Source organism: Salvelinus sp. IW2-2015, linkage group LG8 (assembly GCF_002910315.2).
Source record: "Salvelinus sp. IW2-2015 linkage group LG8, ASM291031v2, whole genome shotgun sequence".
In the NCBI taxonomy this organism is placed as follows: domain Eukaryota; kingdom Metazoa; phylum Chordata; class Actinopteri; order Salmoniformes; family Salmonidae; genus Salvelinus; species Salvelinus sp. IW2-2015.
Window position 1 is genome coordinate 47,504,726 of NC_036848.1, and position 24,710 is coordinate 47,529,435.

General features: G+C 42.8%; 1 protein-coding gene across 5 annotated transcripts in view; it reads right to left on the reverse strand.

The window, feature by feature from the left end:
- The window catches only part of golga4 (golgin A4), a 59,616-nt gene extending 38,290 nt beyond the window's left edge, over positions 1–21,326 (reverse strand). For 2 of the 5 annotated variants that reach the window (XM_070444971.1, XM_070444970.1), the window contains exons 1-9: positions 21,106–21,326; positions 13,560–13,640; positions 8,225–8,344; positions 4,229–4,297; positions 3,512–3,859; positions 2,143–2,190; positions 1,958–2,014; positions 922–1,020; positions 518–647 (exon numbers count right to left, since the gene is read on the reverse strand). In XM_070444971.1, the coding sequence (XP_070301072.1) occupies positions 518–647; positions 922–1,020; positions 1,958–2,014; positions 2,143–2,190; positions 3,512–3,859; positions 4,229–4,297; positions 8,225–8,344; positions 13,560–13,640; positions 21,106–21,186 (1,033 nt within the window). In that variant the 5' untranslated portion in view covers positions 21,187–21,326. The remainder of the gene's footprint in view (positions 1–517; positions 648–921; positions 1,021–1,957; positions 2,015–2,142; positions 2,191–3,511; positions 3,860–4,228; positions 4,298–8,224; positions 8,345–13,559; positions 13,641–21,105) is intronic. The other 3 variants (XM_070444972.1, XM_070444973.1, XM_023993589.2) reach the window with 3 other exon arrangements.
- Positions 21,327–24,710: the final 3,384 nt, after the last annotated feature.

Sequence of the window (24,710 nt, forward strand, 5' to 3'; positions counted from 1 at the left end):
TAAATAAAATAAATAAAACGTGTGTAAAATGCTAATAAATAAAACGTGTGTAAAATGCTAATAATCGGTCCCATGACTTGAATGGGATTTGTGCCACAAACGCTAAAACATTTGAATGTTTAAACAGTGCCAGGGAAACTAAATCAAAGCATGGATTGCCGTCATACCTTGTCTATAGACTGCTTACAGGGTAAGGAAACCAATGTGTAATTTCGTAATTTGGGTGATTAATCCCTTTAAATATACTCAATAAATGTGATAAAAGACAAATGGCTCTAAACATTTCAACACTACATTACTCAGACCTGGGTGAAAATAGTATTTGAAATCCAAACACTATGTGTTTGGTTTAGCCTGCCTAGAGTGCCAGAACTGTAGAGGGTTTGCACCTTAGGCACTATTCAATTGGTTACATTGCACCAGACAATACTATTTGAACCCAGGTCTGCTACTGTCCATCTACACATCATCATCTATCAGGGGTGTGAGTCAGCATAGTGTCTGTACTGTATAGTACCTGCGTCTTTGAAGGGGCTCTGTGGGGCAGAGGCGGAGTCTGGAGCATCTTCAGCCTGGAGAGGATGTTCAACCTCAGGAGCCAGAGCTCCACCAGGAATCCCCTTCAGATGTTTCTTCATCAGGGCAACCTGGCAGAGGAGGAGGGATCATACAGTCAAAACACAGAGCAACACAGGCTGAAGACCAGATATTATTCTACAGTCAAGATTATACTGACAGTGTTCAGCATACACTCATTGAAACACATTTTATTTTAAATCAGTTGTAGAAATGTTATCATTGTTCTTYTACTTTGAGTATGTTGTTGTACAGATCAGTGGGGGCAAATGCCAACGTGATGCATTTTACATTGAACAAAAATGTAACAAAACGTGAAAACTGCACTATATTGTATATAAACACCTGGGTCTGAAGCACAGTAATCATCTGGTCCTTCTCCTCCAGGGCAGCATCAAACTCCTCCTGAAGGTGCTTCTTAGCCTGCTGGTCCATGTGCAACTCCTGGGGAGAAACATTGTCARATAACACATTGCCTTAATACACACAGCTCTTGGTGAGGAATATAGTGTGTTTGCGATCACCTACACTGCAGTCGTACCACTCAGAATGACTGATTTACAATAACACCCTACTTCCCTAATAACTACTCACTATGAGACCCAGATTAGTAGTTCTGTGAATTGCCTTGCTCCCACTGATCGCCTTATTATCACAATCATGAGCCAGAGAAGTGTTCCAATACTTCCTACATGCAGGGCACACTGCACCATTTCAACCAGGGAAAGTTTTCTTTCCTACAAACACAGGTGAGAGTCTCAGTGAATTACATCACACAAGTTCAAACAAGTCACCTGCAATGCCTTATCGTGTTCTGATAATGAAAATATGCTGTTTTCTCCACTCCCTACCGCTTGTTTTAGCTAACCTACTGCTCATTCCTCTCTTTCATTGAGTTAGCTGAGCTCCTGCCTCACTTTCCTTGTCTTAGCTAATCAACTGCTCCTTCCTCTCTTTCCTTGGCTTAGCTATTGTTCCGTCCTCACTTTCCTTGTCTTAGCTAACCTACTGCTCCGTCCTTGGCTTAGCTAACCTACTGCTCCGTCCTTGGCTTAGCTAACCTACTGCTCCGTCCTTGGCTTAGCTAACCTACTGCTCCGTCCTTGGCTTAGCTAACCTACTGCTCTTGACTTCCTTCCTTTGGCTCAGCTCCTGTTTTTTTGGGTCAGGACAGAAAGATTTCAGGACTTCCACCTCTAATGCTGTGACAGTGGTTGCCTGCATCCTAAAAGCTTTTGAGTTCAGAGAGAGTAACGGGTCATAACAGAGTAAAATAAGACCCCATAGACAGTACTTTCATAGGGATAGTAAGACAAAAATAGTACAGACATATACTGGTATTTAACAGAAACAGATGGTGTTCATGGTCACACTCTCGTACCTCTCTCAACTCCCCTATCCTACGGAGAGCTTTGTCTTGACTCTGACTGAGTATGGCCTGAGGGGAAAAGCAGAAAAMACTTCATCAGCATTCAGCGAGTGTGGATAAAAGCATTCCTCCATCCTCCCAATAGTACAGAGCATCACTATATGTAATCTGGTGTTGAGGTGGTTTATGAAAATCACCTGGGTCTTCTCCTTATCTCTCTGAACTGTTCTGTAGGTAGTGACCAACTGTAGAGAGACAGACACACACAGAGAGAGAAGGAGAATGGTTAGAAAGGTAAATCAAATATAGCTGTACATAGAGATATACAGTATATCCAGAAAGTATTCAGACCCCTTGACTTCCACATTGTTATATTACAGTCTAATTTTGAAAATTGATTAAATCATTTTTCCTCTCATCAATCTACACACAATACTCCATAGCGACAAAGCAAAAACAGGTTCTTAGAAATTGTTACACACATTTTTTTTAACATACACTACCGTTCAAAAGTTTGGGGTCACTTAGAAATATCATTGTTTTTGAAAGAAGCACATTTTTTGTCCATTAAAATAACATCAAATTGATCAGAAATACAGTGTAGACATTGTTCATGTTGTTTAATGACTATTGTAGCTGGAAACAGCTGATTTTTAATGGAATATCTACATAGGCGTACAGAGGCCCATTATCAGCAACCATCACTCCTGTGTTCCAATGGCACGTTGTGTTAGCTAATCCAAATTGATCATTTTAAAAGGCAAATTGATCATTAGAAAACCCTTTTGCAATTATGTTAGCCCAGCTGAAAACTGTTGTCCTGATTAAAGAAGCAATAAAACTGGCCTTCTTTAGACTAGTTGAGTATCAGGAGCATCAGCATTTATGGGTTCGATTACAGGCTCGAAATGGCCAGAAACAAAGAACTTTCTTCTGAAACTCGTCAGTCTATTCTTGTTCTGAGAAATTAAGTCTATTCCATGCGAGAAATTGCCAAGAAACTGAAGATCTCGTACAACGCTGTGTAATKAATGGAAACAGCATGRACCGGAGAWCAATTTCGAGTCTCATAGCAAAGGGTCTGAATACTTATGTAAATAAGGTATTTCTGTGTTTTATTTTGAATACATTTGCAAACATTTCTAAAAACCTGTTTTCACTTTGTCATGATAGGGTAGTGTGTAGATTGATGAGGATTATTTATTTTTTCCATCCATTTTGGAATGAGGCATGTAACAAAATGTGTAAAAAGTCAAAGGATCTGAATACTTTCTGAATGCACTGTATGCATAGCAGGCCAACTCCCTACTCTGGTCATCTGTATTTGAGACCAACTGGATGAGCGAGAGAAGACTGATCATAGTGACTTGTACATCCCATAGAGGTGTATTGTAGACATACAGCAGGCCACCTCCCTGTTTTAGTCGTTCTGAATGACTTGCTGAACTGGTAATTACCTGATAATTATTTAGTGATTACACTGATTTCTTTTGAGACTGATTTCCACAAGCCCCACTAAAGGATGTACCATGTAGTACCACTGCTGTGGTGTCTCATGACCCCCACCTCTGAGTATTTCCCTCTGTAGTTCCCCAGGCTCTTCTCCACCCTGTGTAGCCGATGGATCAGCTGTTCTTTAGACAGGGCCGGCAGGGACTCGGGGCTACCATACGACTCCTCTGCCTCGCTCTCGATGTCTGATGGAGGGTCGTAGGCTGGGGTGGCAGAGGGGGAGGCCAGGGGCTCATTCTCCCCCAGGGMGGTGAGGGAGTTGAGAGAGGGGCTGCGGTTCAGGCTCTCTTTAGACGGGGAACGGAAGAGGCCCTCGGCRCGGCTGGCACCGCGGAGGAGGAGAGACTCCACAGAGGGGACGCGGAGCTGTAGCTTCTGGGCAAACGACTGGGGCTCTTCTCTCTGTATGAGGATGGACAGGAGAGTGTATTACTTTAAGTTATTCATTTCCAGATGGCAGTCAACTATATTGAACTGAAACACATGGGAATGTATAATAGATAGCTAGAGACACGTGGGATATGAATGAGTGTTTCCACATGCATGGGTTAAAGATAATCAACTAAACCACTCCTATTGTTAGGCCTAGACTTTATCCAAATGGCACATTTATCAGAATGCATCTTCCTCTGCAGCTGATTAGGCCTAACTGGCATAGCATCTAACTTGTATTCTTAGTTGCTTTATTACCTCTTCAGGACACATCAATAACCACATTTAAATGGAAACAGAAAAGCCAGAGAAAGGTGTTAGGAGAATGAGGTAACTTGCCTGAGGAGAAGCCCTCCCATCTCCATTGATGCTTCCTCTAGGTGATCCTGTGGCACTTCTCCTGCCACTCTATAGCAGGAGGCAGGAGAGAAAGAGGTTAGAACAACCTAMGCCATGGTTAAACCAGGGCTGTGTCTGTAATGGCACACTATTCCCTATATACAGTAGTGAAAAACTTTTGACCACTACTTTTGACTATGGGCCCTGGTGACAAAGTAGTGCACTATATAGGGGCCATAGTGAATAGGGTGCAATTTCAGACYCAGCCCTGGTACCTGGACCTGTTAGTCTTCCATATGTCCCACACCCAGCCATCGTGCACAGTACCGCTACACCTTGATTACTCTGTATAGGATCAAGCAATATTAGCAGAGCCATGTATATACATGGCTCTGAATATTAGTATTGCTAGGACAGGAGCAATGCAGGGGCTTATGGGTACTGTAGTTGGGTACCCTCATGCAAACTTGGATTAAACAGAGGGGTTAAATTACAAGATAGAAGGCATCTCTACTGTACAACATACAGTAACAGAACAGATAGGAGTTCAAATAGAACTACAACTAGTAGCCATTAAAAACTACAACTGGTAGCCATCTTTCTACACAGTAGCCATGAGGTCAAAACAAACAGTCAAACTTGATTAGAGGAGCCAGTAGATGAAGAGGTTGAAGGTCAAAGGTTTGGCATTGCTGTGGATCACTGCAGCAGGATGTTATTGTAGGTTAACTAGAACATAGTAGAGACAGGTGTAGTAGTGTTGTTGTGAACATTAGCTGGGTAGCCTGGCTGGTTGGTTATAGAAAAGATCAGAGTTTGGTGCATCAGCCACCAAACAGAAGAAAATGGACTGAAAGAGGGAGGGGTTGCCTGAAATTGTCATCTTCAGTTTTAAAAGGGTTTTTAAATATTTTGCTACAGAGTGACCTAATGAACACGACCCAGTTGTTGGCCTACTTGTAAGCTTGTTAACAGTTTCCTTCCCTCCTCTCCTCCTTTGAGTAACATTGATACTAGATAAGAAAAGCAAGGGGTGTTCTGCAAGTGTGATCTTTAAATCCGACCAGTGATACCAGTCAAGAAGCTGTCCCAGTTACAAAGAAATGTTGAGAGCACACTTACACATGAAACAAACGTATTACAGACAGAGTTATACACCCATTGCAAAGTATCAAAAATATTAATAAATGATGGTTCAACAAATYAAAACCTCTATACAAATGTATTATGGGAGTTTGAGGTTACGATTTGAAACTGATGAGAAGGGACACATTTCACAATGTGTCTGGTTTGCTGTGAGGCTACAAAGCAGCAGGGTCTGTTTTGACTACAAAAACAGGTCATTTAATTTGACTTTGGATCTGAGTGTGAGTGTTTGTAGGTCAAACCAATGCCCCCTAACCCTGTCTTCCAGGCAGACAAAGGGAAGAGCCCCAGAGCGGCTGAGTGAGAGACTCAGAGTAGTGGAAAACAGGCGTGACTTGCTCTCAATCAATGAATTATACATGGCCTAATGTCTAGACACAACCCATCCCCACCCCTACAACCCAGACTCAGAAGGCTGCCTACAACTACACCCAAACAGTCATTCCAAGATGCTGTTTACGTTAGGCTGTGTGTGCAGACAGGGCACACAAAGGAGGAAAACAGTACTGTCACTCTGGATGTGAAGACTGACAGTGGCATCATTGACCAGCAGCCTAGTTTTAGTTGTTGTACACAGTCTGTTAAGCCACTGGCCAAGGCATGATGACTAACCGTACTGACAGTCTGGATGGGAACACTGAAGACAGCAGGATGCAGTCTTTCTGTAGTTTTACACAGTCTGTCAGGGTGTGTAAGCCAGTTGTCTAATTAGCTCTCTACTCCTTCCCCTTGGCCCTAACCCATCAATGTTGGCAGATCTAAGGGGGCTGGATAGGTATAAGCAGTGTAGTGCTGGAGGATGTACCAGGGCAGGTTTGTAAGGGATATCTTTAGCAGATGACAACAGTACTGGTATGGTGGTAKTGTGTCAGACATTCCAGACAGTCAGTCAGGCTAGCGTACCACCAACATGTGCCATAGTCTCTGTAGTTGTARACAATCTGGCAGGGCATATAAAGGGATATCTAGCCAAACAGAAGGATGTCGGCTGTGTTCCCTACATAGTGCACTATGTATTCCATTTGTTGGGAATAGGGTGCATCCCTGACATTCAGGACACATCATAGTTTCCCCTCTGCAGTTGTACCAAGCCAACAGATGACTAACGATACTGTGTCAACAGACAACTATGCCAGCCTGGCTTGGCTTCCAGACACCAGGCGGTGGAAATCAGAGCTACACTGGTACTGTGTTTCAAGGTCAGAAGTAGAGGACGTCTGCAGTCTCTGCACTCAAACACAGTAAGAAACTAGGCTAACAGGTTAGCTGCTAGAGGACTCCAAGAGGGCTAAGGACAGGTTAGTATGTCAGTGTGTTAAACTGAACAGCTCTCTGCAGTTATGAGGAACAAATAGGCTGCGTGTTTATAAAAAAGGCACATTTACCATTTACTTTCAAGTTAAATGTTTTGTACAAATACACATGGTCACACACATGGCCACAAACAGATTACATTTATGGGCTAATATTAGGAAGTGATTCCAACTTAACATTGCTCAAAACAGTAACATATCTCTGAGTCAGTACCTATTATTTAAACAAATAGCCTATAATTTGCAATATCTGTTGATTCCAAAGTTATAGTAAAACACATACTATATTATAATCAGGTGAAGAGTGATGATATTTTGTTAAATGGTCCCGGGCCCTTCCCAATAATGCAGAAAGAAAGAAAATATAGAAAAATAAAACACGTAATAGTAAAAAGTAATAGACACAGAATGAGTAACGATAACTTGTTAATTCTAGATGAGTGTGATGACAGCCTAGAYAAGGATTAAGCCCATCTCTAAATGCAGATCATGTGTAAATCCTCCAGACAGACAGATGAGGCTAGCCAGCSCATTGTGCTGTTTTTCAACAGCAATCTAGCCTGTAGCCTAGTCTGTCTGTGGGGTCAATTCCATTTAAATTCAGGAAGTCAATTGTAATGCCAACCCCAACCCTGCTGGCTAGCTAAATATTTCAGGGGGGACAACTTGGTCTATTCTAAGAGCATGAGATTGAGACCAATGTATTGTYTGGTACTTTCCAATGGTATTTCAATAGATGAAGTGAGGAGGAAWAGGAATGCATTATTCTAGTTCCCCCTGCATTATGCTAGTTCCCAACACCAGCTTGGTTGTTTTGGTGTACGATCGTTTTTAATATAAATATGTCACTCAACACCAAACGGAAGGGTATTGTATTGTTGGATGGGCTGTTTGTTTGACCACTACTAATCAATTATATTGAGAAGGGTAAATATGTATAAAACGAAATAAAGGAAAATCTTTCATGGCTCTAGGAAAAGCTTCAACTATGCAAGCTAAGTAGAGAAGGTCCGGAGGTGGATCGCATGACTATAAACTCTCCAACAGAAAACTTTTGGGGTGAGAAGTGGGAACGAGGAAGGGAATAAAATCTATAGTTTACTATACAGGAGGTTGGTAGGGTTTCAGGGGCAAGCAACTATAAAAGGATAACTAAAGACAAAGGGAAATCGGCATAACATCCATTTCTGTCAATTCAGAGACAACTGAAAGAGACTATTGGATAACAACAAACCGGCATWCTGACGAAAGCACAACAAGCTTCTATCCCAACAGTCACATTTACAAACCAACAATCACTCCCAAGGGATTAGATGCAAGGTTAGGTGGGGATGAGATGCCTTCAAGTTACGAACATCAAAGAAAACAGATAAGGAGGAGGAAAAGACAGAGAGAGCAGGGTGCAAGCAGTCTTCACTGGTTCTAAACAGCAGGCCAGCTCCTCTACCCTCTACCCAGGAGCGAGGAAAGGAAAACGAGAGGGGCAGGAGGAGGAGAGGAGGCAGGGGTGGGTGTGAGGGGGGCGAACCGAACTCACCGCACTGGCTACCTGAGCAACCTGAGCCTGAGGTGCTTTGGGGGGTGGCTTTGATTGGTCCAGAGCAAAGATAGTATACTCAGAGAGAAAAGCAGGTTCGGCTATCATCCCGGCCAGCACCTGACCCCAGGTCAAAGGTCAGTGTGTCAACAGGACAACAGATGAGGGGGGGACAGAGAGCAATGAGAAAAACAACAACACCATGAGAGTGAGTGAAACAGCGCTGAGGAGAGTGTAGTCTCTGCCCAGATTCTCTGGAGAGACACTGGTCAGAGAGAGAAAACGAAAGTGAAAGAATCTGACAAAGAGACAGAGGAAAAACACAGAGAGAGCGAAAGACTGGTCAAAGAGAGACAGAGAGAAAGAAAAGATGGAAAGAACACCCAATCAACAGTAGGGCTATGTGGCATTTACTGAATTTGACATCCTAGTATCTGTGTCCTCCATTGTGAAATTGCCTTTCATGAGATTGATAGAAAGGTAGGCCTAAATGTCAATATCTTGTCTTTTAAACAAGGATGTCCAAGTCATCATTAAGCTAAACATTTTTATGAGGCTAATTTGCCTACATTTTTGTGGGGCACAGAAACAGTGAAGTCAAAGGTGTAAAGGCTGGAGCTGACGGTGAGCTAGAGATGATTTGAATACGATGAGGAGGAAGAAGATGCCTCTAGGCTATCTGAAGCCATATAGTGGGAATGGCATTCCTTCAGGGGAGATGATAAAGCCGGATGCTGTCAAAGGGCTGGAAGCCTGAAACATCTAGCCTACAATTCACTACCTTAGGCTGGATTTGGTTGGTGAATATCTTAGGCTTGAGTTGAGATTTAAAATGCGMAATCAATAAATTATTTGCTGAGGTAGCTTATTTCTTACAATGGATTTTGAAATGGATGTGTTGAAAATAAAGTTGTTTAGCCTATGATCTTTGGTAAAATGTATATATTTTTTTATCTGACGACATGGATATGCCAAATTGGATTTACTGTACAAAACACTATAAGTCAAAGTCCTAATATTAAAATGCTGTTGTATATATTGCCATTCATTGAGATCCATCCACCTACACCTTAACTAAAGTTAAAAGTCTGTCTCAATAGATCAGAGTTCCTAATTGCTGCATAATGGCCTAGGCTACTTCCTCAGAGCAGTCTACCTGAGAACACMTCACTCACTTGTTTAGGCTACATTCCAAAGGCAGAGGTCATTAGAAAAAAACTTGGCATGCCGACACATTGTGGTTCACCCATGGAATTAACTGAAGTACTATCCTAGTCTTGAACAATAAAATAGACAAACAATTGGCTAGGACTTGGTGAAGACAGTCAAAAAGGTTTAGCTTCTTTTCAATAGTGGACATATTTCTTAACCCTATTCATTTGGTAATTTATTGGATAAAAACCTAGTTTTCAGGCCTAATAAGTGATTGAAATTAAGCAGGTCCTTAACTGAACCCCTGGGGCCCTGAATGGTCTGACTACTTAGTCCCCAATTTCCACTAATTAGGCTGAATTGCCTCCATCCGTGTTGGTCATGGTTTGTTTTAATCAGCTTTAAAACGATGCAGGGCTGAGACTTAAGGGATGATACTGGTTGAACAGCTTATCCTTTGGGTGAGGCTACAGAAACTTTACACCCTTGGATATGCATTAGGGCAGTTTTATGATGCAGCAGAGCATGGKGGCGTAGTCCTCTGGAAGCACTGCAGACATAGGCCCAAGTCAGGGCTCTTGAACTCAGGTCCTGGAGGGCCGAAACACTTCTGGTAGAAAATTGCACTCACCTGGGGCCTTATTTATCAATCATGCAAAGGCACAAATCTGTGCATAAACCATGTGTGGGATAATTTCCACGGAAAGTGTGAGATTTATCAATATGAACGTTTGCTTGAGAGTGTGTGTAAATTTAGACACAGCCATGCCAAGTGGTGGAATAAGGGAACTTGCTGCCTGTCAAGCGTAGAATGGGGAAAATATATCTTGAAAATATCTGAATAATTTTCAGTTTCCTTGTATTTCCATTGTGAATTCATGCAACATATCTTGACAGGCATATCATCTGACCACATCAGTGCATTTGTTACGATAATAATCCATATAAACTACAGTCATTTGTTAAATTAGAGGCACGTGTGAAAGTGAAACCATTGTTGAAATACAAAAAAAAAAATTGATAATGGGAAATCGAATTAGGTTGATCTTGCTCTGTTGGAAGATTTGTCACACGCTGCATTTAGCAGAGGTGTTTTTAAGAGACATGTGGGACTTTTTTTGCAAAAAGTACAGATTGATTTTGGGAAACGATATCAGATGAGCCAATCTTCTAGGATTTTTGCAAGGATTTAAGATCTACTTTAAAAAGGCAAAGACATGCCATTCCGGTGCACATCCAAGTGRTATCCACCCTCGGGTTTTTGGCAACGGCCACTTTTTAGCAATGTTTTGAATGCAAATCAGCAGCAAAACAAACTAACATACAATTTCCATACACCATCGTACAACAGGTTGAAGTCAAGAGGATTTTCTTTGCATCAATGGGTTCRCAAATACGAACGCCGCAAGGCGCCACAAACGTCACCATAAAGACACCATCCCAATGAGTTCAACTGCAGTACCAGTCAAAAGTTTAGACACCTACTCATTCAAGGGTTTTTCTTAATTTGTACTATTGTCTACAATGTTGAATAATAGTGAAGACATCAAAACTATGAAATAACACATATGGAATCATGTAGTAACCAAAAAAGTGTTACACAAATATATTTTATATTTGAGATTCTTCAAAGTAGCCACCCTTTGCCTTGATGCCAGCTTTGCACACTTGGCATTCATGAGGACCGCCACAGGAAAGGAAAACCCAGAGTTACCTCTGCTGCAGAGGATACGTTCATTAGAGTTACCAGCCTCAGAAATTGCAGCCCAAATAAATGCTTCACAGAGTTCAAGTAACAGACACATCAACAGTTCAGAGGAGACTGCGTGAATCAGGCCATAGTGGCAAATTGCTGCAAAGAAGCCACTACTAAAGGACACCAATAAGAAGAAGAGACTTGCTTGGGCCAAGAAACACGAGAAATGGACATTAGACCGGTGGAGTCCAAATCAAAGTTTTCTGGTTCCAACCGCTGTGTCTTTGTGAGACGCAGAGTAGGTGAACGGATTATCTCCGTATGTGTAGTTCCCACCATGAAGCACAGAGGAGGTGGTGTGACGTTGCTTTGCTGGTGACGCTGTCTGTGATTTATTTAGAATTCAAGGCACACTTAACCAGCTTGGCTATCACAGCATTCTGCAGCYATARGCCATCCCATCTGGTTTGCGGTTAGTGGGACTATCATTTGTTTTTCAACAGGACAATGACCCAAAATACACCTCCAGGCTGTGTAAGGGCTATTTGACCAAGGAGTGTGATTGAGTGCTGCATTAGATGACCTGGCCTCCACAATCCCCTGACCTCAACCCAATTGAGATGGTTTAYGATGAGTTGGAACGCAGAGGGAAGGCAAAGCAGCCAACAAGTGCTCAGCATATGTGGGAACTCCTTCAAGACTGTTGGAAAAGCATTCATCGTGAAGCTGATTGAGAAAATGCAAAGAGTGTACAAAGCTGTCATCAAGGCAAAGGGCAGCTACTTTGAAGAATCTAAAATCTTAAATATATTTTGATTTGTTTAACACTTTTTTGGTTACTACATGATTCCATATGTGCTATTAAATAGTTTTGATGTCTTCACTATTATTCTACAACGTAGAAAGAAAAATAAAGAAAAACCCTTGAAAGAGTAGGTGTGTCCAAACCTTTGACTTTTGGTACTGTATGTGAAGGCTTCCACTCTTAATGRGCAGGTGATAGGCTATATGATGCGCAAAAGACATTGCTGAATGTGATGGTACGTACAACTCTTTCATTCTGCATAAAAGCAATATTGGCCTAAATGCCTACAGGAGGGAGCTGTCGAGGATGGATGGCTTATTGGTGAGTGTTGCCTACTCATTTGAAGTAGATTTGTCATTGCTACAGCAACTCATTGTCTTAATGGTCTTCTCTTTGTTGCCATGTTTTTATTTTTATTGGTCAAGCCACAACTGTGCGAGTCAAATAACAACTTTTGGTTGTACTCAATCTCTGACACTAGCACCTCACCGCGTTGTATATTCCCCACAGGCTTTAAAGGGGGGAATTTGACCATATATCAGTGCACGAGCACTGAGAACAATTGGTATTTATCAATGGTTATGTGGGGGAAAATGACAAATTAAACATTTCACTTAAGAGAACGATCTATTGTTATTTGTTAGTGTTTTTTTACTGATACAAACGTGTCTGTGTGACTTAGTCATAACACTGGGTGTATAGCTAAGAGCCGTTTGGGTGCGACCGCAACATGTGACACATCCCATGTTTTACTWTCTGCAGGAACTCAGCTGTGTGGAAACGTGCAGGAAGGAACAGACAATGGTGTGAGCTGTGGCAAAGTCAGCTATCTTAATCTGCACAGACAAGCGAATCACCTTTTACACCATGTTCCCGCCCCTGTTTCCACACATCTGCTAACCACCATGTAAACAAAGACGTTGTACTTGACTATAAAAGCTGAAACCCAACTCTGTTCATTGGGCCCTTAACTCTGCACGATTGAGTGATTGTTAACTGCTCCAAGTTGTTGTTTGAAGAATCTACAGTCTCTCTTCTTTTTGGTTAGAATTTCCACGATAGTTACTTCCTACCGGTGTGCGTATGGGGCTCATAGGATTATTTGATAAATCACCCTTTTTCTATTCGTACGAACATTCTAAATTCCGTTCGAAAGTAGTATTTTAGAATAGCATATACGTAATATTGATAAATGAGGCCCCTGGTGTCCGAGGTCTGAATCAGTCCCTGATTCGAAGGAGAGGGTGAAAACCAGAAGTTTTTTGGCCCTCCAGGACCTGAGTTGAAGTCATCATTCCAAGAGGTGTTGGAGGAAGAGAAGGTAACCAGGGCTTTGGGACCTACACATCATATCATCTATGTCTAATGATGAGGGACAGTTTCCTGAACACAGATTAATCTTAGTTTCTAGAACCTCAATTGAAAGTGTTTTGTAGTCTGGGCAGGACTAGGCTTCATAGGTTTCCGAGAAACTAGCCCGAAGCGTAAGATCTAGGACTAATATAACATTATTTCAAGCAATCCTTATAAGAAAGTGATCCTAACAAGGCAGTGCATACTGTAGGCCAATTTCTCCTGCCGGCACAAGTTGCTGTTGCAGTGTAGAGCCAAAGCACATCAACAGAAGACTTTTTAGTGCAGGTCAGATGATATTACATACGTCATTGAGGCTCATGTCTTACCTCTCTATCACTAGGTGAGGCTGAGGTATCTTGGTGCAGGGAGGGGTGTGTGTGGCTGCTACGTCTCTCCCCAGGGCCCATCTTAGGGYAAATTATTGATATTTATCATGATATAAACAACACATTTGTCCAACATGTTRAAGTCCACAGAGTAAGGACTTCACTCTACACAAGAAATATGCATCTGTTAAAGCTAGATAATATTGTTTTTTCCCTTGGCTATCTTTAGGAAAGATTCTAGTGTTGACTCACTAAAAGACCAAGCTACCCTTACTAAACAATAGGCTACTATTTTCTGTAAACATTGCCAGCTTGACAGACAGGTTTTATAGACACAGWCTATGGAAAAAAACATTACCTTGAGATACACAGTCATCATGGGTTAAAATGAAATTATTATCCAGTAGGAGTGACATGCATGGAGCTGTCCAAATGAAGCCACCAGCTGACTGGCTAGACAGTAACTGTAGCTACAGTACTAACAAGTCCAGTCAATCAATTATTTAAAGATGATCTGGCTGGCTGGGACAAATGTAATGGTTCCACAGACAGCTACACTTGTTTGATTAAATGTAGACAAAACTTTGATTATTGTTCTGCTATTGTCTTTTTTTTAAAGTCACATAACTCTAGTATAGATTAGCCTAGCTAGCTAGACTTTGGTTTGAAGCTGCTCAGACACGACTCCCTAAAAACACGACACTTCGATACATCTACGACCGGAAGTGACTTTTCGTACCATTCTTCTTTCTTTGTTGTACTTTTACCCATTTCTCCACATTTTCATGATGCCCAATAGGTAGTTACAGTCTTGTTCCATTGCTGCAACTCCGCTACGGAGTCGGGTTGAGAGCCATGTGTCCTCCAAAACACGACCCTGGCAAGACACACAGCTTCTTGACACACTGCTCGCTTAACCCAGAAGCCAGCTCGCACCAATGTGTTGGAGGAAACTCTGTCCAACTGGTGACCTAAGTCAGCTTGCAGGCGCCGGCCCGCCACAAGGAGCCGGCCGGCCAAACCCTCCCCTAACCCAGACGACGCTGGGCCAATTGTGCACCGCCTCATGGGTCTTCCGGTCAAGGCCGGCAGTGACACAGCCTGGGATCAAACCCGGAGCTTTAGTGACACCTCAAGCACTGCGYTGCAGTGCCTTAGACCTCTGCGCCATTCAGGAGGCCCTTTCTTCTTCTGTGGATTTTTTTTWATAGCGGTTGGCAACCAACTTTAAGAATAGGTGCATTACCACCACCAACTGGACTGGAGTGTGGATCAGAGACAGGGAAGGTCTATTCTTGCCTCAAGGAAACAAAATACATAAGTAAATACTAAATCCCCTGAAGATTTCCCCAGCAGTTCACTTAATCTTGGCTCTTCAACCACATTACTTCTCAAATATAATAACAATCGCTCCCTTTTCCTCCCATATTTCTGGCATTGAAATAGAACGTGTTCCACTGTCTCCATCTCCTCCTGACAATGATCACAACTCCCAGTTGGATATGTCCCCACCAATTTCAATGTACTATTGAGCCTTGTGTGTCTGTCTCAGCCTTGCGATTACACGTTCCTCCCTTGTRGCTCAGCCTGAGGACCTCCCTGCCCCCACCTTTTCCTGAACCTTATACAGGTGTCTTCCCTTTCCCTCCCTTTTCCACAACTCTTGCCATTTGTTTTTAACCAACCCCTTGGCTTCTGCTTTACTGATTGACAATTCCATCTCAACATTAGGATGTTTAAAAGCCTGCTTGGCGATATTGTAAATACAAATTTTTCTTAACTGAATTGCCTAGTTAAATAAAGGTTATGTWTAAAAAAATATATWTCAACAAAAAAAAGAATWATAATTCTACTCCCACATGAGCTGGTACCCAGAGGAACATCACAAATATCCCCATTAGTCTTACCCTATACAAGCACTGCAAAACCTCATACAACACATCTGTCTGCTCCGAGACACAAATTATTTTAAGSTCATCAGTGCTACACAGGAATCAGAGCAGATAAGTACCCTGCCTGGCCTCACCTCCTCCACCCACTCTGCAGCCAAGAGTACGGCCATCAACTCCATTGTGTAAACAGATAAATTATCCGTWGCTTTTTGTCACTGCCACCTTAAACTCAGGAACACTAAAAGCTGTTTGGGGTCCTTAGATCCATATGTGAATATATTCAAGAAAGCATAGTATTGTGTTCTTAAAATGTTCACTTACAACTAAATCTACTCTTTCCTCAATAGCTCTTACCATCTCAAGCAATCCTGAATCTATCACTGGCTGAGGGAGCAATCAAGGTGGGATAGCAGGAAGAACCACAAACTCCCTCCCAAACAACCCCATCTCTCTCGCCATGCCATTGACTATCCACCCAAAACTTGTATTCGGATTCTGTTAGTGTTCCCAGCACCATAGGAGTACCTTTTATTTAGGATGTGTAACCTTATGTCCTTGTAGATTTACCCAATATGTCATGGTTAGTTGTCTTAACTTTAACAGCATCTCTCTCAACTCTACCTGCATCGCTGCCACCGGGGAGGTCCTGAGTGCTCCAAAACATAGTCTTAGGGCTTGGTCCTGGATTACATCTAGCTTTTAAAAAAACGTTTTAAAGATGTCTGAGCTGCTGATCCATATGCTACACTTCCATAATCCAGTGAGGACCTTAACAGCGCTATATATAGCATTTAACACCATTCTATCTGCCCCCCACTCCATTCCTGACAGGCAACGCATCACATTCAATATTTTCTTTCCTTTGAGAACTACTGTTATTAATATGCTCTGTCCATGTCATTTGAGTGTCAAACCAGACCCCCAGCAACCTAAACCCTCCCACCCTCTCCAGATTCCTTCCATACAGCTTCAAGTATATTTCCTCCCCAACCTTCATGTAGAAACCCCCCCCGGTGTTTTCTCAACTGAAAATTCAAAGCCCCACCTGATGGACCACTGATCAACTTCACTAATCGCTTCTTGAACTTTCCTGGCTGTATGGGTAATATTTCTCCCTCTCTTCCACAGTGCCCCGTCATCCGCAAACAATGACCTCCCAATATCAGGTCTCACCTAGGATAACACATTGCCAATCATAATAGAGAACAAAGGACTAATGACAGTTCCCTGGGAGGTACCATTATCTACCTCATAGCTTTCTGACAAAGAGCTCCACACCCTCACTTCTATTGATCAGCCAAAAGAAAAACCCTTATCCAGTTAAAAACCTTTCCTCCAACCCCCCTGACATCCTTCCACATCATATCAGGCCTTCTGTACATCAAAGGAAACAGCTACCACCTCCTTATTTGCCTGTTCCTTCCGTATGACTGACTCAAGGCACAGTACAAGATCCATCGTTCCCCTGCCTTTTCTYAACCCACTTTAGTCTGGTGACATTAGTCCTCTACTCTCCAGAAAGTAAGTCAGCCTTTCTGTTATCATCCTTTCCATAAGTTTACATACATGAGATGTGAATGCTATCGGCCTATAGCTTGAAGGACAAGTAGGGTATTTCCCTGGTTTCCATATCGGCACCACTAAAGCCTGCTTCCAACTTCCAGGCAGTTTCTCTTCCTGCCACACCTTATTGTAAAGGCACAATACTTTCCTCATTGCAGTGTCACTGAGACGAACCATCATGATGTAACATCTCCTCCTCTCAGGATATGCTACCCCAGCTTTAGCTAAAGTTCTCTTCATCTTAGGCCACATAAAAGGGGCATTCAATGCATCCTCCACCATTGCTCTCTGATCAAGGACCTCCAGATGTTCTCCTCTGACCCTCTCTCCCCCATGCTGCCCCTCTTCTGTCAGATTATTTGAGCTGTGCACCTTCACAAATGCCTGGGCTAACATCTCTACCTTCTCCATATCTCTCACTGCAACCATCTCTCCACTTTTCAGCACAGGGAGATCCCAATCTCATCTGACCTTARTCATCTTCTAAATCATCCCCCAAACCTCTCCCACAGGAGTGGTCCTGCCTCTTATCTGTCCTAATGATCCTCCTTACTACTGCTTGTTTATACTGAATCCTGTGCTGGAAATTATGGGACCGTTTCAACATTCTGAAAGCCCGCTTCCTATCTTTCACAGCTTCTCTACACTCCTCAGTCCACCAGGGAACTGAGTTACTCGTTCGCCTTACTGTACCCATAGGAATCCCTTGGCTTGCAGCCCCGACTATTGCACCTCTTACTCTATCATTCACTGTTTCTATACCTGAATTGAGATCAACCTGAGACAGCTCCTGTTCACTCAAGTCCTGAAACTGACCCCACTCCGCTTTCCCAAATATCCATCTCCTCAATCCAATCCATTTGGGCTCCTGAGTGACGCAGCGGTCTAAGGCACTGCATCTCAGTGCTAGAGGCTTCACTACAGAGACCCTGTTTCGAATCCAGGCTGTATCACAACCGGCCATGATTGGGAGTCCCATAGAGCGGCACACAATTGGCCCAGTATCGTCCGGGTTTGGCCGGTGTAGGCCTTCATTGTAAATAAGTATTTGTTCTTAACTGACTTGCCAAGTTAAATAAAGGTTCAATTAAAAAAATGGAATGTCCTACTGAATTTTCCACCCTCATTCCCACAGTACACATGATAGGATAGTGATCACTACCCCRTGTAGATTCCTCCAAAACCTCCTAACTACATCTACCTGCCATTGAACTTGAGATCAGAGTAAGATTCAGAGCAGATTCATTTCCAGTTACTGGGTCAATCCTGGTTCCCCGGCCATTATTAAGACTCAAGCCCTTTCTCATCKAGTAGTTCCTCCAACACTTGTCCYTTTACATCTATCCGTYCCCTTCCCCAGAGCGTACTATGAGCATTAAAATCCCCACACCACATTACCCGTCTCCTATCTTGACCTTCTACATTCCCAAGGGKCAGCAACTCTCTTACAGGGGTTGTAAAATTTCACTATGAGCATATTCCCCCTCCCAACCACTACATASTCCTGTTCAACTCCCTCTCCCACATGCCTATATGGGATCACCCGCTTTATAAAGGTAGCACACACCCCTCCTCKCCTATCTCTACAGACTGCAACATAACCTTGTATTAAAAAAAATATAGAGTAGGTTTCAGCTATGTCTCCTGGAGACATATCACATCAGGTTTGGCTGGTACCTCCTCAAGAAACTGTTGTTTGAACTCCTGCCCATTAGCCATCAAACTTCTGGCATTCCATTGAAGGATTAACATCATTATGACAACTAACCAATAAATTATTCCTGGCTAGAATYATTCTCAATCGTATTGAGGTCATCCTGTACATTTTCCCATGTCAGTCCTGTGATCCCAAGATACTTCACTGCCTGCTCCACTATGATCGGTATCTTCTTAGTCTTAGATTGTCATTTTTATGTGCAATTGATTTCTGTCACAAATGTAACAACCTGCCTCATGTCTCCTACCAGTCTTGTGTTCTCCCCCATTCTGCTCACTACATCACGCCCAACCTGCAACCCAACCTGCCCTGGAATATCTGCTCTTCTAGGTTCCCKGCTTGTTTCTGTGTGAACTACCTTCACTGCTTCTGCATACGAGATTTTACGCTCACTCCTCACCTGCTGCACTTACAACTGTCTTTTCATGACTGCACAACCCCCATCAGCCACACTATGGGTTGATAGTTGTTACACACTTGATAGTAGTTACAGCACTTTAACTGGACCCAGTCTCCAGATTCCCCATGTGCATGTTCTCCCCACATCTCCTTTTTCCTTGACACACTGTCGCCACATGCCCAAACCTTTGACAGTTATTGTAACACAATGGTTTCGGAACATAAGCTCGCACATGATAACTCATAACCAATCCTGTTTTTCTGGCAGTACCTGATCCTTAAAGTTMAGTAGCACTGACAGGCTATCCACCTTCTTCCCATCTCGTGTCATCTGAAGGCGCTTTGCCTCATTAAGAGAGCCTCCCTTCAAGTGGTCCTTTATTTATTTCACGTTAACAAATTCTGGAACTCCTGTAATAACTCCCTTCACCCACTGCCGTCCAGTTTGATCCAGCAGGCTACTATCAACCACACGTTTACATACCTGCTTGAGTTTGAGCGCCTTCCCATACTGTTTAACATTGATACACACCACCAAACTTCCATCACAAAGAACTTTAGCAGACACAACCTCTCCTTTTTAAATTTGTATCCGTTATTTTACCAGGTAAGTTGACTGAGAACACGTTCTCATTTACAGCAACGACCTGGGGAATAGTTACAGGGGAGAGGAGGGGGATGAATGAGCCAATCGTAAACTGGGGAATATTAGGTGACCGTGATGGTTTGAGGGCCAGATTGGGAATTTAGCCAGGACACCGGGGTTAACACCCCTAGTCTTACGATAAGTGCCATGGGATCCTTAATGACCTCAGAGAGTCAGGACACCTGTTTAACGTCCCGTCCGAAAGACGGCACCCTACACAGGGCAGTATCCCCAATCACTGCCCTGGGGCATTGGGATATTTTTTAGACCAGAGGAAAGAGTGCCTCCTACTGGCCCTCCAAAACCACTTGCAGCAGCATCTGGTCTCTCATCCAGGGACTGAACAGGACCAACCCTGCTAAGAAGCACGCCAGCAGTGGTATGCAGGGTGGTATGCTGCTGGTATGCTCCTACTTTACTCTCCAACTCCCTAGCCAGCGCGATCAGACCGCCATGACTCTACCCTCATCATTAAATTTCACCAAAACCTTGAACTCCACTTCTCAGTACAACACTGAAAACCGAACCCCCCTCATCACTACTCTCCCTCGACAAGACCTACAAAGGCTCCTCAGGCTTCATCTTCTTCTTAACCTTTACTCTCACTACTCTACCTCCACCTTTTACCACTCCACTTCTTCCCATCCTCAACTCCTAACCCCCCTAGCTACCTTTCCATTCCTCTCTGCTCATGTCACAGCCAAGTGTTGCTCAAACACCTACACAGGACTTCACTCTCCAAATGATWAAAAAAATATCACTGGCTTTCAACGTTTCGTAGCAGGTTAGGAGTTCTTATTATACCTTAGTGGTTAAAAGAACATATGGTGCTTTCAAGACAACCGGGAACTCGGAAAATCATGACGTCAGCGATTTTCAGGTCAGAACTCTAGAAAGATGCCAGAGTTGGAATTCCAAGTTGGAGGACCATTCAAAAGATTTTTCCCAGTCCGAGCTCGTTTTTGTCCATGTTCCCAGTTGCCTTGAACACACTGACGTTTGAGATTTCCGAGTACCCTGTTGTTTTTAACACGGTATTACGCAGCAGATTAGGATAATTAAGCATTATCCTAACCTGCAACGAAAGGGGTCACTTCCGGTCGTAACTGTATCGAATTGGCGTGATTTTAGGGAATCGCCACACTTTCGGTTCTGAGCAGCTAGCAAATGAGTCGTTTTGCAGAATAGTTTGAAGATAGACATTTGAATGTGGCTATGGTTGTTGTTTTAGCGAAAACATTAAGGTAGAAAACCAACTAGCCTAGCGCGCTAGTTATCTACCATGACATGTTAGTTCGAACAGCTGAGTTTGACAACTCGTAAACCAACCTGGGCCTGTTGCGGTGACTGCGCATTCCTTTGCGGCAATTGCTCCTCGTTTATCTTTTGCTGCTTTAGTTTCTTGAACATCTTTTCATCCAGATGTTGTTACTTCCATGCGAAATGTATTTTATTGTAATGTAATTCCTGTATTTAGTATTATTCCTGGTCACTCGTCTCTTCTTGCAGGTGACCAGTGTAGTGCGCATGTGCAGCCGACGTGGAGCAAAATGAGCGACAGAGTATTAAGCTACGGCGAGCGGAGTGGGACAAACAATGCCAGTGCTGCAGCGTTCACGTGCTAGTCAGTACTAGATTTCAACAGGCAAAGGGGTGACACAGTTGGTGCTTTCATGACAACTGGGAACTCGAATTAAAACGAGGTCAAATCATGACTTCCGTGATCTTCAGTATGCCCGAGTTTCCGACCTGGAATTCCGAGTTGGATGACCGTTCAGAACGATTTTTCCCAGTCGGAGCTCGTCCCCCCCCCGAGTTCCCAGTTGTCTTGAACGCACTGAAGTTGGAAGTATAAGATTTCTGAGTTGTTTGAACGCGTCAAGTGTCGGGAACTCGCTCAAGTCCGAATCGTGTAATCTATTCATCACATGGTTAAACCAGAGTACACACAGGTTGTCTAAAACTAATGCGGCTTTTAAAACAACTGGGAACTTGGTAATCTCTGACTTCAGTTTTACTGTGTTTGTTTTCGGTAGTTCGGCACGTCCTTATTCAAGCTTTAGTATTAGCAGAGATTGTCGATATAATGACGAGATGCTCGTGTCTCCGGCCTAACAATGGGAGATGTTGTCCTCAAAGTCGGAAGGCAGGCAGTGGAGGCGAGACCAGATGGGAACATTCTAGCAAATGTGAGGGCAGATAGTTGCCGTGCACTTATAAGTACACTCGTAACACCCGAATGATTTTAACACTTATATTCGACAAAATAAGCCGCACGTAGCAAATTAGCAAAAAAAAGTGTTCACCAAATTCAACAATCATTGACCTCCATACAGAAAATCCTCACTTCATGGGCTTATTTTTGTAGACAACTTTGGTGCGGAATAAACCTTCTAGCTTCGCCTCTAGTATTACTATTTTATTAGAAACCCCGTTAGCTGTTGCTAAAGCAGCAGCTACTCTTCATGGGGTCTACACACAAAATATATGACATAGGCTAATACAGAACATAGACAAGAACAGCTTGGTCCTCAAACCCCCCTTAACGGTCATGCTGCTCCCGCTATGGTTATTCCCCCACACCCTCTAAACAGTCTTTACTCTTGTTCCACCCCTATTGACATTTAGGCGACTAGCAACGCTAAACATGTCCATACCATGTTTTGTGTGAGCTAACATAAATGTGTGGCTAGCCATGCTGTTTTCAGTTGAATAGTTACTGTTAAAATGTAACAAAATGGCTTTTAAATCAACTTCTGCTGGTTGCAGCATGACTTGGGGGGTGTATCCTTTGTGTGAAGATGCAGTGGAAGCTCTGAACAGATGAGGGCACTGTAAACCACTAGATCGATATTGGCTTAACAAAACTACAGTAATGTGACGTCCACGTATCTGTAACCAAACATTTGCATCTGGTAGGTATAGTCAGAGATTCTATACCATCTCTGATATAGTATCATAATAGTAAAGTCTGAATATTATCTCGTGAATTGGACCTATTTGTGGGTTGTCCACAACAACCTAGGCCTTCATGAAAACATTTGACCACATACTAGGCTGCAGTAGTTGCTTTACATACATTGTAGTGCAGAGGTGCATTAATCATTCCAGGTAGGCTATTTATTAGACATATTCCCCAATATCTTCAGGCTACACTCCATATCAGATCTATTGAAAATACATTAGGCCCTATGTCTTGAAACTATACAAAGATACAAATTTGTGTGATGTGGATTGTAAGTCAACTCCTGCTCCCTCTTTACCATTTCCTCTCCTGTAGCCATAGRTAGCGCTTTTCTAAAGTTGTGGTATATTTTAACCCACAGTAATAAAACTGGTCCTGTAGATGCTGTAAAACGCCAAGTAGATTGAATCTCAATCAGCAAATTAGCTTGTTCCTGATCTCTATCTAAGATGTGATTGCCTAAAATGTTATATCCATATTTATTGCCTGGCAAAGTTTAGATGGCCTCCAATATCATCACTGGCACCCTAACTCATAGAAAGACCCACATTTAATATGAATATGAATAACAATAATAATAAATTGCATTTCTATATTGCTTTTCATAGAGACTCAGAGCAAAAATCAAACAAGCATCATACAGCATACATCAAGCATCATGACAGGTCAACCAATAGAGGCCAAGTCTTTGAAAGCTGTATCCTCTGAAGTTGAAGAGGGTCAGTTCATGGCTTGAGTGGAGATAACTGGTCAGAGGATGGTAGATGATGGTGATGGAGTCTGCTGATGATCTTGTAGAGGGCAAGTCTGGGAACCAGCCTGACTCTTATAGCCAGTCTTATATATAGTATAGTTAATGAAGTAGTGAAACTTTCCTTGTAAAGAAAATAAGCAAAATGACTCCCATGCAATCAACAAGAACCTTCAACCAATGAGCTCCACCATTTTCACTGACCCCTTCCTGTTTAACACTTTCTGAAGATACCTTTGTGAAAAACAAAAAATGATGTCAAAGAAACCCTATTTCCCCTTTCTTGAGAAGACGGTAGTGTAAAGGTGTTGTTGGCTGTGTGCATCGTAGAAAGACATCTGACCATGGTGAGGGTCAGGATTCCTCGTCCACATAGATTCCAATGGCCAATATTGGAATCTATGTGGACGAGGAATCCTGATGGGTTCCTCGTAGACAACAATTTGCCCCATATTATTCAAAGCAATGCAGCAAAATCCATCATAAGGAGGAATGGTCTCAGAGATGTCTCCTCTGGCCAAAGTGTCCAAAATCGCTCCTGCAGAGCAGCCGTGTATACTGGACCCGAAGGATAGCTGGACATACAGTACAAGTCAAGAGATTGGAAACAACTATTATTTCCAGGGTTTTTCTTTATTTTTACTATTTTCTACATTGTAGAATAATAGTGAAGATATCAAAACTATGAAATAACATATATGGAATCGTGTAGTAAACAAATCAAAAAATATTTTAGTTTTTATATCCTTCAAAGTAGCCACCCTTTGCCTTGATGACTGCTTTGCACACTCTTGGCATTCTCTCAACCAGCTTCACCTGGAATGCTTTTCCAACAATCTTGAAGGAGTTCCCACATATGTTGAGCACTTGTTGGCTGTTTTTCCTTCACTCTGCGGTCCAACTCATCCCAAACCATCTCAATTGGGTTGAGGTAAGGTGATTGTGGAGGCCAGGTGATCTGAAGCAATGCTCCATCACTCTCCTTCATGGTCATACACAGCCTGGAGGTGTGTTGGGTCATTGTCCTGTTGAAAAAAAAATGATAGTCCCACTAAGCGCAAACCACATGGGATGGCGTATCGCTGCAGAATGCTGTGGTAGCCATGCTGGTTAAGTGTGCCTTGAATTCTAAATAAATCACTGACAGTGTCACCACCAAATCACCCCCACACCATCACACCGCCTCCTCCGTGCTTCACGGTGGGAACCACACATGCG